We start from the raw sequence: 18,472 nt of genomic DNA, 5'->3' as shown, positions 1-18,472 counted from the left end.
TCTCTGTATCACCAGCTGTGTACTAACTACGTCTATTAATCTAAAAACCACCTAAAGGTAAAGGTAAAAAGTCTTAGTGTTGTAGCATTTACTGTCTGCAACTAAACTATACACAGAGCAGACAGTCAAATACTGAATGAATCTTAGTCTTGTGCTACTAAAGTAGTAGTACATGGTGACAAAGTAGAGCTAGCATTATTTTTAATTATTTTTTAATTTTAATATTTTAAAAAAATTTTTATTTATTTATTTGACACAGAGAGAGATCACAAGTAGGCAGAGAGGCAGGCAGAGAGAGAGGAGGAAGCAGGCTCCCTGCTGAGCAGAGAGGCCAATATGCGGGGCTCGATCCCAGGACCCTGAAATCATAACCCAAGCTGAAGGCAGAGGCTTTAACCCACTGAGCCACGCAGGAGCCCCTTAATTTTAATGTTTTAAAAGATTTTGTTTACTTACTTGAGAGAGAGAGAGAGCACAGAGGAAGAGTGAGAGCAGGAAGCAGACTCCCCAGTGAGCAGGAAGCCCAATGTGGGGCTCGATCCTAGGACTTTGGGATCATGACCTGAGCCAAAGGCAGATGTTTAACTGACTAAGCCAGTGGGCACCCTGCTGGAAGTATTTTTATTTTTATTTTTTAGAAATATTTTTAAACACACACACACACACACACACACACACACAAAAAGTTCTTCCCCACCCCCTTAAATTCTTTCCTATTCTTAATGCCAGGAACAGTTCTTTCAAGTGTTAGTGGGTGCTGCTGGTATTTTCACACATAAAGTATATGGCAAAACTAGGAAGGACCCAAAAGGACAATCAAAATGATTAAACCATGAGTAAGAATGGACACAGGTTATACAGTCCAGAAAATGTATCAATTCCTACTCTGTCTTCAGGAATATGAGTACATTCTTCAGGAACAGGTGTACGTATTTTCACAGGCATCTGGGAAGAATAAAACCAGCAATTTCTCAGTAAAAGGTAGTTTGTTAAAAACAAATGAAGAACAAACAAAAATAAAAATCAAACACTGAGTACCTATTTCCAAGAACTTCTATCACGAGAAGATAAAAAGCACGAGATTAAAAACATTATGAATACATGTTTATAAAGCAGTTTCATAAAAGTACATAAAATGAAATACCTTTGCATAAAAATGAAATATCTTCTTAGAAATGCAGAATTATTCATAAAGACACTGTAAAGTTAAAAAGTGAACATTTCCATACTTGGCTTAACAAATGTTTAACTAATCTACTGAACATTCTCAGTCCAAAGGGTCAAATATATTCCTGGAAAAGTAGCATTCTCACAGGGACACATAAATACCAAAACAAAAGCATTTGAAGAAAGAGACCCATGTTAATATTTAAAATACCTAGTAATGGTTAATATTATTTGTTCTTTAAATAACTGCTAAAAATAATTAAACAGATGGATTCTCCAATACTCAGGGCAGATGATGTGAATTGTGGAGGGACAATGTTATTACTCTTTTTGGAAACTAAACCATGTAACAAACTTCCAAAATTAAACTGCTTTACTATATTTTATTGATATAAATACAACAAATTTCATAAGCATCAGCTACTGTTTTACTACTACACAAGAGAAACAACAGTCAAAAGAATTAAATATTAATGCAGAGTAACTACAGAAAGCTTTCACTTCCATAGAGTCACCTCTAACAGCATCCTACATACTTTGTACAATTTGCTTATAATTGATTAGAACTTGACACAAAGCAAAGTTGAATTTCAATCAAATTTTTATTTCTCAGTGGAAAATGCTCTCTTCATCAGCGGTGGCTGAGTTTTCCCAACATCAAACATCATTTCCAAAGGTGGGTTATTAAGAGAACACCAATCAGGTAGACGGCCTGTCTGATTATAATACTCTTTTGAGACTGAACGGCTCCCAAGTATGTCCTGTAGTGCTCCAAAAATAGCTCCTGTGTGGTAAAAAATATTTTTATAGTCAAGATGAAAACTTTTACCAGAAAAGTTTATGTACAGGTGAACCATACTCATACTCCTCAAAGTACTTGCAGTTCTTTTATAGCTTATATTTTTAATAACAGAGTAAGCCACAATTCCTATGTTGAAAATAACTTAAATGGCCTATAGCAGATTATAGTGAAAATGCTAATAAGCATTACTGTGTCTAAAAGCAGGTGAGGTAGAGAGTGGTGCAAACTACTTTCAATTCTGTGTAAATACAGTAAATAATGTGTGGTTTTCTTTGCCACAACTTTAAGATTGTATGTCAATAAATAAAACAGTACTATAAAACCCAATAAACATCATTATAAATCCACCCAAGTCTATGCTGAAGACTTTATATAAAGACTCACAAAGCAGTCTTTAGAAAATAATCTAGTAACTAAATCTGTTTGTCCTAGATCAAAATAACATTTTAACCAAATTCTACAAGAAATATTCATTTAAGGGGCGCCTGGGTGGCTCAGTGGATTAAGCCGCTGCCTTCGGCTCGGGTCATGATCTCGGGGTCCTGGGATCGAGCCCCGCATCGGGCTCTCTGCTCGGCAGGGAGCCTGCTTCCTCCTCTCTCTCTGCCTGCCTCTCTGCCTACTTGTGATCTCCCTCTCTGTCAAATAAATAAATAAAATCTTAAAAAAAAAAAAAAAATTCATTTAAAATCTCAATACTTTTTCTAATGATCAAGATACCTATTAGCTGCAAGTGCAATATAAAACACATATTAGAACATACATAAATATAAACAGCCACGACTGTTTTTCTCTTCGAAGTAGATCTCTCTCCCTCCCTCTCTTCCTATATATGTATATCTTCAAAGTTGTCTCCTTCTCTTTCTCTCTCTCTCTCTCTCTATAAATATAGTCTCTTTCCCTCTCTCTATATAGTCTCTTTATATATACAGGCTATTTCCTTATTTCAATGAGCCTATCATTTCCTATGAATTATCATTCAATGAACTCAGTCACAAAATAAAAGTGTAATTATAAAATAAAGATATCAATTCTCATATATGTCTCACAAATTACCTTTAGAAGGAATTAAAACAAATGTTATGAGCAATGGTATTATACTGGAATAAATGCACAGCTATCAATCACTATTATGAGAAATGACTTTAACTGGATGAAGTTTACATAAAAAATTGAAGTGCAAATGCCAAGAGAAATAGGTATATATTTCTGACAATAACTTAAGGAAAAGTCAGTGCTCAAAGAAAATTATTTAATAATTCTATTAGTTTGTTAAGTGAGCAGTTTTTAAGACCGAATCATCTATTCTAACATATCCATTAAGAATACCAGTTAGGGACTAATTACTACATAATCATTATATTTTAAAAACTAAATTCTTACCTCCCAACCAGGCCACACAATTAGCCTTTGCAGGTGGAGTATGAATTCGGAATGTCTTGGTGCCAAGTGCTTTGTTGTATTTTGGTTTTTCGACCAAATACCTTATTTCTGCAAGCAATCTGTGGAGAAATCCTGGCAACATAGATGTGCCACCTATGACCACCAAATTCTCTGCCAGTTGCTTTCTGGTGTCTATTGGACACTGTTATTAAAGAGAAAGAAAAAAGAAAGAGTTTATTCTTACCTGTATAAATAATGCTTGATTGGATTCAAGAAAATATACAGATTATATATTACAAATTAAATAGGTGATCATTACTATTTAAAAAAAGGCACAGCAAGATTTCTTTAACAAGGGAGTTTTTCATGTAGCAAATATAACTATGATAATACTGCCATATTCCTAATATAGAACTCCAAAGATTCAAAAATCTAACAGTATAGAATTTAAAATTCGACAGGGTATATGGTAGTTATATGTGAGTATTCTCATTTTCAGGGTAGAATGACTCAGTTGACTCAGAAGAACATGAGAAAAAATAAAATAACATTATTTCTTTTTTTAGTAAGTTAAGTATGTAGAAACTTAATTTTCCTAAGTTGATAGTGTCACAGTTAATATATCCACAGCCAGTTGCCCAGTGGGAAGAGAACATTCTTAGAAAAATTATGTTTCTATATCAGTGCTAAAAATTAGAATGTTGAAGTCTTTCACTGATGCTATATTTTTCACAAAAGCCTGAGTAGAGCTGCCAGAGGTAGACAATATCTTCCAAAGCGATGGCATTTCATGTGGAGTTCTGTGATTCCATAGTCATTAAACAAAAGAGACATACTATAATATACCCTATAGAATTTAAAATTCAATACTATGCAAACCTGCATTTGAAGAAACTATAAGCTATATTAGGTACAAAATAAAAATCTGATATTGTTGCTACAGAAATAATGTAGGATAGCCCTACTTATCCCTGAGTCTGAAATGTTGTAAATACCCTATCTCGGTGCCAAAATACAACTCGGTAACTGTAGAATTTAACATAAAAACTAAAAATTGTAACCAGTGGCTAAAATATAAATACAGGGGCCCCTGGGTGGCTCATTCAGTTACACACCTGCCTTGGGCTCAGGTCATGATCTCAGGGTCCTGGAATCGAGTTCCATATCGGGCTCCCTGCTCAGCGGGGAGCCTGATTCTCCCTCTCCCTCAGCTGCCCCTGCATGTGCTATCTCCACCAAATAAATAAGTTAAATCTTTAAAAATAAAAAATAAAATATAAATACAGAAAATAACATTTAAAAATTTTCTCAGGTCGCCCGGCTGTCTCAGTCAGTAGAGTATGCGATCTTGATTATGGGATTGTGAATTCAAGCCCCACATGAGGTGTAGGGATTACTTAAAAATTTTTTTTTTCTCAGGGCGCCTGGGTGGCACAGTCAGTTAAGCATCCAACTCTTCACTTCAGCTCAGGTTGTAATATTAGCGTTGAGACTGAGCCTGGCATCAGGTTCCCCACTCAGTGTAGCATCTGCTTAAGACTCTCTCCCTCTACCCCTCCCCCATACTCTCTCTCTCTAAAAAATAAATCTTGAAGAAATTTTTTTTTCTCTAAAGGGCTGTAGTCCTAAATTGAAACTTTCTCCAAAATCAAAATACAAAATACCTGTATAAGGGAATCCAGTATTAAAGTGGCAACTGATTTCTCTTCATTATCTTGTTCAAAAAGAATCTCCACAACTGAATCTCTAGTGAGATTAAAAACAGAGAGTGCTTTGTTGGCATCATATAGTACAATACAGAACATATCATCAGTTCTATTTTTTTAAGTAACAGTACTATGTTAACATAGAATCATTATTAAAACCCAGGGTGTTTTCATTTGTGAACAAGGAGAGTAACAGCACCTGCCTTACAGGTGTGGAGTTAAGGATTCAATGAGTCAACAGCACATTGTCTGGTACAAAGGAGGTACTCCCTGAGTATTAGCTACAACTATTATTATGTACAGATTAACATATATTTTGTCCAATTATACTTCCTTAAGCCTAATAACAGAAAAGGAATGAAATTCTATAAAAGTAAGATTCAAGAAGCAGGTTCACATACAAAACATTAAAAAAACAACCCTCTCCCCAAGCATTTCATTGTTTTTAAAAATAACATGGCAAAGATAGTTAGTTGCCTATCAAAATATCCATTTTCCTGTTCGTTCTCAAATTAAAAGAACCCTATTTTGGGGTAGCACAAGGAAGATTTTTGTAGTGATGGAATAGTTCTGTATCTTGATTATGGTGGTGATTAAAAAAATCTATGTGTGGCTAGGTTGGAGAAGACCATTAATGACAACATAGAATCTCTACAGGTGAAGTGAGAGCCAATCTGGCAGAAGTTAAAAATGGTATCAGTGAGGAGCACCTGGGTGGCTCAGTGGGTTGAAGCCTCTGCCTCCGGCTCAGGTCATGATCCCAGGGTCCTGGGATTGAGTCCCGCATCAGGCTCTCTGCTCAGCAGGGAGCCTGCTTCCTCCCCTCTCTCTGTGCCTGCCTCTCTGCCTACTTGTGATCTCCATCTGTCAAATAAATAAATAAAATCTTTAAAAAAAAATGCTATCAGTGAGATCCAATCTAATATAAATACTCTAATAGCTAGGGTAACCAAGGCAGATAACTGAGAAGATGGAATTAGTGATCTAGAAGATAAACTGATAGAAAAGAAGGATAAGGAGGAGACGGGGAACAAACAGCTTAGAAGCCATGAAAACAGAATCAGGGAAATGAATGATGCCATGAAACATTCCAATGTCAGAATTAATTGGGATCCCTTGCGGGGGGGTGGTTGGAGAAAGAGAGAAGACTAGAAGATATAGTTGAACAAATTCTGGATGAAAATTTCCCTAATTTGGGGAATGGAACAAGTGTTCATGTCCTAGAGGCAGAAAAGACACCCCCTCCCCAAGATCAATGAGTCTAGAAAGATATCCAGACACTTATTGTGAAATTCACGAATCATAACTTCAGACAGGAGGTCTTAAGGGGAGCTAGGAGGAAGAGATTCCTTAAATACAGAGGAAGGACCATCAGAATAATGTCAGAACTGTTCACAGAAACCTGGCAAGACAGAAAGGGCTGACAAGACATATTCAGGGCCCTAAATGAGAAGAACATGCAGCCAAGAATACTTTATCTAGCAAGGCTGATATTCAAAATGATGGAGAGATAAAGAGCTTCCAAGACTGCAAGGTTTAAAAGGGTATGTGACCAAGCCAGCACTACAAGAAATATTAAAGGGGGTTCTATAAAAGAAAGAACCCAAGAGTGACATAGAACAGAAATTTACAGAGACAATCTATAGAAACAAGGACTTCACAGGCAATGTGATGTTAATAAAAACTTATGTTTCAATAATCACTTTCAATATGAACAGCCTAAATGCTCCCGTAAAATGGTACAGGGTTGCAGACTGCAACCAATAAAGCAACAGGACCTGTCCATATGCTGTCTGCAAGATACATCCAGACTGAAAGTGAAGGGATGGAGAAGCATCTTTCATGCCAACAGGCCTCAGAAGAAAGCTGGGGTAGTGATTTTCATATCAGATAAATCAGATTTTAAGCTAAAGACTGTAGTCAGAAATATAGAAGGACACTACATCATTCTTAAAAGGTCTATCCACCAAGATCTAACAATTGTAAATATTCATGCCCCCAATATGGGAGAAGCCAACTACATAAGCCAACTATTAATCAAAACAGTCATATTGATATGAATACATTAATTGTATGGGATCTTAACATGCCACTCTAAGTAATAGGTCATCCAAGCAGAAAAACAATAAAGAAACAAGAGCCTTGAACACATTGGACCAGATGGACCTCATAGATACATACAGAACATCCACCCCAAAACGACAGAATACTCATTCTTCTCAAGCTCACTGGAACTTCCTCCAGAACAGACTACATACTGGGTCACAAATCAGGGCTCAACCGATACCAAAAGATTGAGGTTATTTCCTGTGTATACTCAGACCACAATGCTTTGAAACTGGAACTCAACCATAAGAAAAAGTTTGGAAGGAATTCAAACACTTGGAAGCTAAAGACCATCCTGCTCAAGGATCAACCAGGAAATCAAAGAAGAACTTAAACAATTCATGGAAACCAACGAGAATGAAGACACATCGGTCCAAAACCTATGGGATACAGCAAAGGTGGTCCTAAGGGGAAAATACACAGCCATCCAAGCCTCACTCAAAAAAACAGAAAAATCCTGAATACACCAACTCTCTTTACGCCTTAAAAAACTGGAAGATCAACAACAAATTAAGCCAACCCCATGTATAAGAAGGGAAATAATCAAGATTAGAGCAGAGATCAGTAAGTTAGAAACTAGAGATACAGTAGAACATATCAATGAAACTAAACGCTGGTTCTCTGAAAGAATCAGTAAGATCAATAAACCACTGGCCAAACTATTCCAAAAGAAAAGAGAGAGGACCCAGATTAATAAAATTATGAATGAAAGGGGGAGAGATCACTACTAACACCAGGAAATACAATCATCAGAAATTATTATCAACAGTTACATGCCAGTAAGTTAAGCAACCTAGAAGAAATGGATGCACTCCTGGAAACCTATAAACTTCCAAGACTGAAACAGGAAGAAACTGACAACCTGAATAGACCAATATCAAGTAACGAGATTGAAGCAGTGATCAAAAACCTCCCCAAAAAACAAGAGCCCAGGTCCTGACAGATTCCCTGGGGAATTCTACCAAACATTCAAAGAAGAAATAAAACCTATTATCCTAAAGCTGTTTCAAAAAATAGAAACAGAAGAAAAACTTCCAGACTCTTTCTATGAAGCTAGTATTACCCTGATCCCTAAACCAGGCAAAGACCCTATCAAAAAGGAGAATTTCAGACCAATATCCCTGATGAATATGGTGCCAAGATTCTCAACAAGATACTAACTAATAGGATCCAACAATACATTAAAAAGATTATCCACCATGACCATGGGGGATTTATCCCTGGGATGCAAGGTGGTTTAACATTCACAAATGAATCAATGTGATAGAACAAATCAATGAGAGAAGAATCACATGGTCCTCTCAACTGATGCAGAAAAAGCATTTGACAAAATACAGCATCTGTTCCTGATTAAAACTCTTCAAAGTACAGCAATAGAGGGAACACTCCTCAACTTCATAAAATCTATCTATGAAAAACCCACAGCAAATATCATTCTCAATGGGGAAAAGCAGACAGCCTTCCATTTGAGGTCAGGAACAGGAGAAGGATGCCCACTCTCGTCACTGTTGTTCAACATAGTACTAGAAGTCCTAGCAACAGCAGTCAGAAAACAAAAAGAAATAAAAGGTATTCAAATTGGCAAAGAAGTCAAACTCTCTCTTCACAGATGACATGATACTTTCTATGGAAAACCCAAAAGACCACCCCCAAACTACTGTAACTCATACAGCAATTCAGTAATGTGGCAGGATACAAAATCAATGCACAGAAATCAGTTGTTTTCTTGTATACTAACAAGGGAAATTAGAGAATCGATTCCATTTACTATAGCACCAAGAACCATAAGATACCCTGGAATAAACCTAACCAAAGAGGTAAAAGATCTGTACTTGAGGAACAACAGAACACTCATGAAAAAAAACTGAAGACACAAAAAGATGGAAAAACATTCCATGCCCACGGATCAGAAGCATAAACGTTGTTAAAAATGTCTATACTGCCCAGAACAATCTGTATTTTCAGTGCTATCCTGATCAAAATTCCACTGGCATTTTTCAAAGTGCTAGAACAAACAATCTTAAAATTTGCATGGAGGGCGCCTGGGCGGCTCAGTGGGTTAAGCTGCTGTCTTTGGCTCAGGTCATGATCTCAGGGTCCTGGGATCGAGTCCCGCATCGGGCTCTCTGCTCAATGAGGAGCCCTTCCTCTCTCTCTGCCTGCCTCTCTCGTGATTTCTCTCTGTCAAATAAATAAATAAAATCTTAAAAAAAAAAAAAAAAAAAAAAAATTTGCATGGAACCAGAAAAGACCCTGAATTGCTAAGGAAATGTTGAAAAAGAAAAACACAACTGGAGGCATCATGTTGCCTGATTTCAAGCTTTACTACAAAGCTGTAATCACCAAGACAGCACGGTACTGGCACAAAAAAAGACACACAGACCAGTGGAAGAGCAGAGAGCCCAGATATGGACCCACAACTCTATGGTCAAATAGTATTTAACAAAGCAGGAAAAAATATCCAGTGGAAAAAAGGCAGTCTCTTCAATAAATGGTGCTGGGAAAATTGGAACAGCTATGTATAGAAGAATGAAACTCACCCATTCTCTTACACCATACACAAAGAAAAACTTTCAATGGATAAAAGACCTCAATGTAAGGCAGGAATCTATCAAAATCCTAGGGAAGAACATTGGCAGTGACCTCTTTGACATCAGCCACAGCAACTTCTTTCAAGACATATCTCCAAAGGCAAAGGAAACAAAAGCAAAAATGAACTTTGGGGACTTCATCAAGATAAAAAGATTCTGCACAGCAAAGGAAACAGTCAACAAAACAAAGAATGGGATAAGATATTTGCAAATGACACTTAAAGGGCTGATATCCAAGATCTATAAAGAACTTCTCAAACTCAACACTCAAAAACCAGATAATCATGTCAAAAAATGGGCAGAAGACATGAACAGACATTTCTCCAAACAAGACATACAAATGGCTAACAGACACATGAAAAAACATTCATCATCATTAGCACCAGGGAGAATCAAATCAAAAACCACACTGAGATACCACCTTACACCAGTTAGAATGGCCAAAATTAACAAGGCAAGAAACAAGTGTTGGAGAGGATGTGGGGAAAGGGGAAACCTCTTACACTGGTGGTGGGAATGCAAGTTGATGCAGCCACTTTGGAAAACAGTGTGGAGATTCCTTAAGAAATTAAACACAGAGCTACCCTATGACCCTGCAATTGCACTACTGGGTATTTACCCCAAAGATATGGATGTAGTGAAATGAAGGGCCATATGTACCCCAATGTTCATAGCACCAATGGCCACAATCACCAAACCGTGGAAAGAGCCAAGATGCCCTTCAAGAGATGAATGGATAAAGAAGATATGGTCCATATATACAATGGAGTATTATACCTCCATCGGAAAGGATGAATACCCAACTTTTATATCAACATGGACGGGACTGGAGGAGATTATGCTGAGTGAAATAAGTCAAGCAGAGAGTCAATTATATGGTTTTGCTTACTTGTGGAGCATAAGGAATAACATGGAGGACATGGGGAAATGGAGAGAAGTGAGTTGGGGGAAATTGGAGGGAGAGATAAATCACGAGAGACTGTGGATTCCGAGAAACAAACTGAGGGTTTTGGAAGGGAGGTAGGTGGGGGCATGGGTGAGCCTAGTGGTGGGTACTAAGGAGGGCATGTATTGCATGGAGCACTGGGTGTGGTGCATAAACAATAAATCTTGGAACACTGAAAAAATAAAATTAAATTTGAAAAAAATCTATGTGTGATAAAATTACATAGAACTGTACATACACATTACACTGATGCCAATTTACTGGGAATCTGGGTGAAGAGTACATGGAGACTTCCCTATATTATCTTTGCAATTTCCTGTGAATCTATAATTATTCAGAAGGAAAAAAAAAGATAGAACTCCATTTTTAAGCTGGATAGAATGCCCCTCCCCAGTTGAAACACTGTATTTATGGGACACCTGGATGGCACAGTCATAAAGCCTCTGGTCATGAACCTGCTTCTCCCATTCCCACTCCCCCTTCTGGTGTTCCCTCTCCAGTTATTTCTCTCTCTCTCTGTCAAATAAATAAAATCTTGAAGAGGAAAGGAAAGGAAAAATTTTTTTTTTCAGAAACACTATTTACCTTGTAGTAACACTGTATTTACATTGTAGCTAGATGGGTAGCTAAGGAATAGACAATGAGATGGTGGCAGAAGTGATATGTGGGGCTTCTACAAAGTCTCCTTAAAAAGGAGAGGAAGCAGGGTCACCTGAGTGGCAGAGCTGGTTAAATAGCTAACTCTTGGTTTCAGCTCAGGTTGTGACCTCGGGGGCATGGGATCGAGCCCTGAGTGTGGCACTGCACTCAGCACAGAGTTGGCTTGAGAATCTTTCTCCCTCTCCTTCCACCCCTTCTCCCTAAATGGATTTAATCTCTCTCTCAAAATTAATTAATTAATTTTAAAAAATGGATGGGGCACCTGCGTGGCTCAGTCATTAAGCATCTGCCTTTGGCTAAGGTCATAATCCCAGCATCCTGGGATGCCTGCTTCTCCCTCTTCCACTCTCCCTGCTTGTGTTCCGTCGCTCACTATGTCTGTCAAATAAATAAATAAAATCTTAAAAAAATCAAAATAAAGAAAAATGGAGAGGAAGCACTTTTCCTTTCCCTTCCTAGGGTATCTTGCTTTAATCAGAGATATAGTAGCTGTACCTCCAGCAATGACCCTGGTCCCTAAGGACAGGGCTATCCCCGCAAAGGATGAGAGATGGAAGGATGTTTACATCCCTGACGGGAGTTGTTTTACCATCTCTGGACTATCTACCTGTGAAGTTCTTTTAAAAGAGAAACAAACCTTTTTCTTTTTTTTTTTTTTTTAAGATTTTTGTTTATTTATTTGAGAGGGAGAAAGAGAGAGCACATGCTCAGGCACGCACATGAATGGGAAGGGGCAGAAGGAGAGGGAGAAGCAGGCTCTCTGCTGAGTGGGGAGCCTGATGTGGGGCTCGATCCCAGGATCATGACCCCAGGATCATGACCTGAGCCAAAGGCAGACACTCAACTGATGGAGCCACCCAGGTACCCCAAGAGAGACAAACTTGCATCTTAGTGAAGCCACTACTGTCAGGTTTGTGTAACTGGTGGCCAAACTGAATCCTACGCAATACAATACAAAACTACCTATACATATGCATATATAAGCACTACTTCTTAAAAATAAAATTTAGATGATAGTATGCATAGAATTTTGAAGCTTTCTTGAATCTTTTTCAAAACATAAAATTCTCTTTATAAGACTCAACCTACCTGCTAACTCTCCATTTCATCATTAAGGTATACTGAGGCCTGCACTATGCTCAACACTTACAGTCAGCCACTTGCTGCTATGCCTGCATACTTCCATTTCTACCAGCTGAGATGAATGGTTACAGAGCACCAGTTTTCTTTTTTCAAGGCTTTTATTACCAAGATTTGATATTGAAAATATATAATTTTACAATTACTACTTAACAAATACTAGAGTAGAAAATAAGTTGTTTTTCTATGTGAACTAAGCTAAATGCTTTGAAAAGGCAATTATTTTTAAAATCTTTTTCTAAAATTAGAGAGAGAGATTCATTAGAGAGAGAGAAAGCATACAGGTAGAAATAGTGAGAGAGGGAGAAAGAATCTCAAGCAGATTCCAGCACTGAGCAAGGAGCCCGACATGGGGTTCCAGCCCAGGACCCAGAGATTATGATCTGAGCCAAAATCAAGAATCTAATGCTCAACAGAGCCAGTCAGTTGCCCCTAACATCTTTTTAATATGGTTAATACAATGGTTAAAGTCTAGAAAAAAATGTAAGAATTCTGTACAAAGACTGATTCACAAATAACTAAGTTCTCACTGCACTTAAAAACAAAAACAAAGGGTTGCCTGGATGGCTCAGTGTGTTAAAGCCTCTGCCTTCAGTTCCGGTCATGTGTCCTGGGATCGAGCCCCACATTGGGCTCTCTGCTCAGCGGGGAGTCTGCTTCCTCCTCTATCTCTCTCTGCCTGCCTCTCTGCCTACTTGTGATCTCTGTCTGTCAGATAAACAAATAAAAATCTTTAAAAAACAAAAACAAAAAAACACTTGGAAATAATAAACCATGAATTTCCTGGTTTATGTACATATACCTAATTCCAAACTCTAGAAGCAGACTTACCCTCAAAGAAAAGTTCCCAGAAAAAAGTTTGGCAAATAACTACACATTTATATCCTTTAATATGAAATATTTAATATATGGGTTTTTTTTTAAAGATTTTATTTATTTGACAGACAGAGATCACAAGTAGACAGAGAAGCAGGCAGAGAGAGAGGGGGAAGCAGGCTCCCCACTGAACAAAGAGTCCGACACGGGGCTTGATCCCAGGACTCTGGGATCATGACCCGAGCTGAAGGCAGAGGCTTTAACCCACTGAGCCACCCAGATGCCCCTATTATATGGTTTTTTAAAATGGTCTTTTACTTTAAATGACCCTTCTGATTTACCAACAAAGTTCTGACTAGTACTTAGGTTTCTAGTACTAGTATTAGGTTTCAACAGCACTAGATTTTCAGTAGGAAAAACAGGTTAGCAAACAACTGTAAATTAACTGGGTCTGAAATGTGAAACATGGTGACTTTTTTATTCCCAATCTATTTTCCTGCTAATATGTAACCATCCATTTTAATTTCCTTCAACATCTATTTTCTTCTCTTATTTTGGGCTCCACTCAACAACCTGGAGAAAATTTAAAATGGTAATTTAATGAATATAATTTAAAAAAGAGATAAAATGATTAAAGTTACTATCAAAAAGTACTACATTCTCACTCTTTTTGTTCTCCTACCCTACCTTTTTTAATGTCTGTATATTTATGTTCATCCTTTAAATATTTCAACCTCTATATTATCTCAGAATCCAACAGTTACATAACTCTTTTCTGTGCATCTTCTGGTATTTTACAAATGGAACTTTCATAACAAATTTTATAAAGCTTGTGTATAAAGATAAATGCTACTGTTACCAATATAATTATGTAAGTCCTTAACAACTGATATTGCATCATTGGCTAGAATAATCTAATGAATAATGAAAAAGTGAATTACTAACTAGTCCTTAAGATTTAGCATATTTGGGGTGCCTGAGTAGCTCATTCCATTAGGTACCTGCCTTTGGCTCTTAGGGTCCTGGGACGGAGACCCATGTCAGGCTCCCTGCTCAGTGGGGAGTAGGCTTCTGCCCCTCCCCCTACTCCTCTCTCTCGCTCACTCTCTCTCTCAAACAAATCTTTTTTTTTTTTTTTTTTTTTTAAAGATTTTAGTTATTTATTTGACAGACAGAGATCACAAGTAGGCAGAGAGGCAGGCAGAGAGAGAGAGGAGGAAGCAGGCTCCCTGCTGAACGCAAAGCCCGATGCGGGGCTTGATCCTAGGACCTGGGGATCATGACCTGAGCTAAAGGCAGAGGATTTAACCACTGAGCCACCCAGGCGCCCCTCAAACAAATAAATCTTAAAAAAAAAAAAAAAAAAAAAAGATTTGGCATATTTGGAAGAATGCATTCTTTCTACCATGAAAACATTTTAAAGCAGGAGCCAGCAAACTGTGGCCCGCAAGCAAATCTAGCCCATCTGTTTCTGTAAATGAAGTTTTTATTAGAACACAGCCATGCTCATTCACATTTACATACTGTCTATGGCTGATTTTTACTCTAATTGTACAAAGTACAGTTGCAACACAGATCATATAGCTCACAAAGCCTAACCTATTTACCCTTTGATTTTTGATAGAAAAGGTTTGCTGAAGCCTGTTTTAAAGTATTATACTTTAGGGGCACCTGGGTGGCTCAGTCAGTGGTCTGACTTAGATTATGGCTCAGGTCATGATTTCATGAGATTAGCCCTGCATCAGGCTCTGCGTTCAGCATGGAGTCTGCTTGAAATTCTTTCTCTCTTTCCCTCTGTCCCTCCCCTGAGCTCATGCATGTATGCTTTCTAAATAAATAAAATATTGTGGTTTTTTTTTTTTAGATTTTATTTATTCATTTGAGAGAGAGAGAGCAGAAGCAAGGGGAACAGTAAAGGGAAAGGAAGAAGTAGACTTCCCACTGAGCAGGGAGCCCAATGTGGGGCTTGATCCCAGGACCTCGAGACCATGACCTGAGCTGAAGGCAGACAGTTAACCAACCTAAGCCACCTAGGCGCCCCTAAATAAATAAAATCTTAAAAAAAAAATTATTATACTTTTTTCACTACTATAGTCCTACTAATTAATTTTGAGTTACTTAAAAAATTTTTTTAAGGATTTTATTTATTGATTTGACAGAGATCACAAGTAGGCAGAGAGGCAGGCAGAGAGAGAGTAGGGGAAGCAGGCTCCTTGCTGAGCAGAGAGCCCGATGTGGGACTCAATCCCAGGACCCTGAGATCATGACCTGAGCTGAAGGTAAAGGCTTTACCCACTGAGCCACCCAGGTGCCCGTTACTTAAATTTTTTATAAAGTTAAAAAGCTGAGTAACAGGGGTGCCTGGGTGGCTTAGTTGGTTAAGTGTCTGCCTTTGGCTCAAGTCATGATCCCAAGGGTCCTAGGATCCAGCCCCACACTGGGGTCCCTGCTCAGCCAGGGAGTCAGCTTATCCCTCTGCTTCTGCCCCTCCCTCTGCATGTGCTGTTTCTCAAACAAAATCTTAAAAAAAAAAAAAGAAGTTGAGTTGAGTTAATAAAATTAATCATGAAAGAGGAGGCCTAATGAAGAACACATAATTGTTAAAGCAGCAATATTAAGGCCTGTATATTTTTAAAGGCCAGAAATTCATTTTAGTTCATTATTTTGCTGATAAAAATTAAGGTCTACCTGATTGATCCAAGAACATGTAAAATCTTCTCTCCATCTAATGGGTAGTCAACATTTGGGGGCGGTGAGGGACGCTGAAATATAAATATCATAAACATAAGTATATAGGTTATAACCTCTGGGAAAAAATACATACTTACTTTTAACTTACCTCAGTATTCCCATCAATATTAAATTTTGCTGCTTGGATTTTTAATCCACGTTTCAGATCACTTACAAAACAAGTGCGCACTGAGGAGAAAGAAAAGGGAGACTTTGTTATGGTTTGTGATTGAATCAATCTATGTCCAGTTTAAATGATTCTATTCAAGTGAACATGCTAGTTATCCATTCTTCCACATTTTATAAACTATCCCTGCCTTTAGTCTGGTTATGACAATTTATTCACAAATAAAAAACCTTTTTATTCACTGAGGAATCATAAGACATGTTGCGTGTTCATCTTTCACAAAATCACATTAAAAAAAAACACCTTTGAGGAAACTATTATATTTTTTTATATTCCCGGTATAAAGAGTACCATAATAAAAACAAATTTTAGCATCATGAAAATGTAGCATGTTTCTTTAAACCAGGTTGATTTCTGTCTCTGTATTTAATCCTATGTATCTATCTCAATCTTTTTAAAAATCTTGGTCAAAATATAAAGCTAAATTTTGCTCCTAGCTGCAGTAGCACTTTAGTGTTTTTTTTGACATGATTATTTTCTCCCTTTTGGCATAGCCCAACACTACTATTTCCCTTCTACAGGATCAACTTTTTTTTTTTCTTGCACTTTGATCATTTATTCTTTTAAAGGTTTTTGAGATTTTATTTATTTGACACAGAGAGAGAGAGAGATCACCCGAGAGCATGAGTGGGGTTGGGGGATGGGGGAGCAAGAGTAGAGGGAAGAGCAAGCTCCCCAGAGCCCAATATGGGAATCGATCCCAGGATAGATAGCCTGAGGATCATGGGCCTTGGGATCATGGCCTGAGCCCAAGGCAGACACTTACCTGACTGAGCCATCCAGGTGCCCACAAAGATTATTTCTGTTACAAGGTACCTTTTATAATAAGTTGCTTCAAATTATTTTCATAAATAGGTAAGGAATAGAGCATTTAAAAAAATATTTTAGACCCAAGTCTAAGGCAGAAGCTTAACGACTGAGCCACCCAGGCACCCTGGAATAGAACATTTTTAACTAGAAACAAAACTGATGTTGAATGCAAGAAATCTAATGAGTTAATTACTTGTAAAACACATTACTTAAATATATATTTACACTTTATATAAAATTCTTCTCAATCACTAATTCAAAATATATTAAGAATCTCTAATACGCTAATAAGCTAGATAGTAAGCTAGGTGCTCATGCTACTTACATATTTTTTATTTTATTCAAGTCCTCATAGCTATCTTTGTTATGTAAGATAAATACTTAGCCCTTAAGAAGCTACTGCAAATAAGCATGTACAAATGACTCAGGTTTTATAATAACTGAAGAAGTTTTAGGTAATTATACCACATAAAGAAACAATAAAATGAAGAACAAGATCCATTTTTCAGCCCTAGCTCTAACCCTAACTATGGTGTGACAATGAACAAATCACGTATTTCAGGGTCCTAACTGTACCAGATTATCTCCAGGTCTCATTTAATTCTAAAATCCATTATTATCTGATTCTCTCTTATTAATTTTATGTCAACATTCTCAGCACTGAAGAATATTATTTATTTTCTTATTTTTTTTATTTGACAAAGCGGATGGGAGAGAGAGAGAGAGCGTGCCACAAGCAGGAGGAGTGGCAGAGGGAGAGGGAAAAGCAGGCTCCTTGCTGAGCAGGAAGCCTGATGTGGGCATTGATCCCAGGACCCTGGGATCATAACCTGAGCCAGAGGCAGATGCTTGATGACTGAGCCATTCAGGCACCCCTTAAATTATATTTTTATTGCTTCTCCTTTAAGTGAATCAAAATACCAGAAAGCTGGGGTGCCTGGGTGGCTCAGTCAGTTGGCCCCAAATTAGAACTTCTGAAGTCAGTAAAATGACCTAACAAGTACGTATTTAGAAACTAGAGTTAAAAAAAACTTCTATACAACATAAGACCAGTGTCTTTTTTAAGCAATTTATCTGTTACTTCATACTGTGCAAACTGTTAATTCCCTAGTAATCCTATATATTCTATAATTGAGAGGATTCTTCAATAAGACATCATAAGTAATGCCAAAAGCTTCCATAAATCTAAAGAAAAATGAAAATTTTATTTACATTATTCCACAGCCTATCGTATATATTAAATATTTTTAGGATATTACATTATGTATTTGATGTATTTTGTACTTCTGTAAATATTTAGAAACACATGCCCTCTAAACTAATACTTAAGGATAAACAGGACAAAAATGGGAATTTAGTTTACCTTTAATGTCCTCTAAGACACCTTCTGGAATTGAACCTGAAACAGAAATTTTATGTATTTAGAAC

The 18,472-nt window shown here is 37.4% G+C and overlaps 1 protein-coding gene across 1 annotated transcript in view; it reads right to left on the bottom strand.

Annotated features, from left to right (window-relative positions):
• Positions 1 to 1,087: 1,087 nt before the first annotated feature.
• ACTR10 (actin related protein 10) overlaps positions 1,088 to 18,472 on the bottom strand; it is a 36,864-nt gene continuing 19,479 nt past the window's right edge. Inside the window, exons 8-13 of the mRNA XM_046010015.1 lie at positions 18,408 to 18,443; positions 16,157 to 16,236; positions 16,006 to 16,079; positions 5,017 to 5,098; positions 3,353 to 3,554; positions 1,088 to 1,951 (exon numbers count right to left, since the gene is read on the bottom strand). Of these exons, the coding sequence (XP_045865971.1) occupies positions 1,770 to 1,951; positions 3,353 to 3,554; positions 5,017 to 5,098; positions 16,006 to 16,079; positions 16,157 to 16,236; positions 18,408 to 18,443 (656 nt within the window). The 3' untranslated portion in view covers positions 1,088 to 1,769. The remainder of the gene's footprint in view (positions 1,952 to 3,352; positions 3,555 to 5,016; positions 5,099 to 16,005; positions 16,080 to 16,156; positions 16,237 to 18,407; positions 18,444 to 18,472) is intronic.

Source organism: Meles meles, chromosome 6, assembly GCF_922984935.1.
Source record: "Meles meles chromosome 6, mMelMel3.1 paternal haplotype, whole genome shotgun sequence".
Classification (NCBI taxonomy): domain Eukaryota; kingdom Metazoa; phylum Chordata; class Mammalia; order Carnivora; family Mustelidae; genus Meles; species Meles meles.
This window is presented reverse-complemented; position numbering and strand designations above follow the sequence as displayed.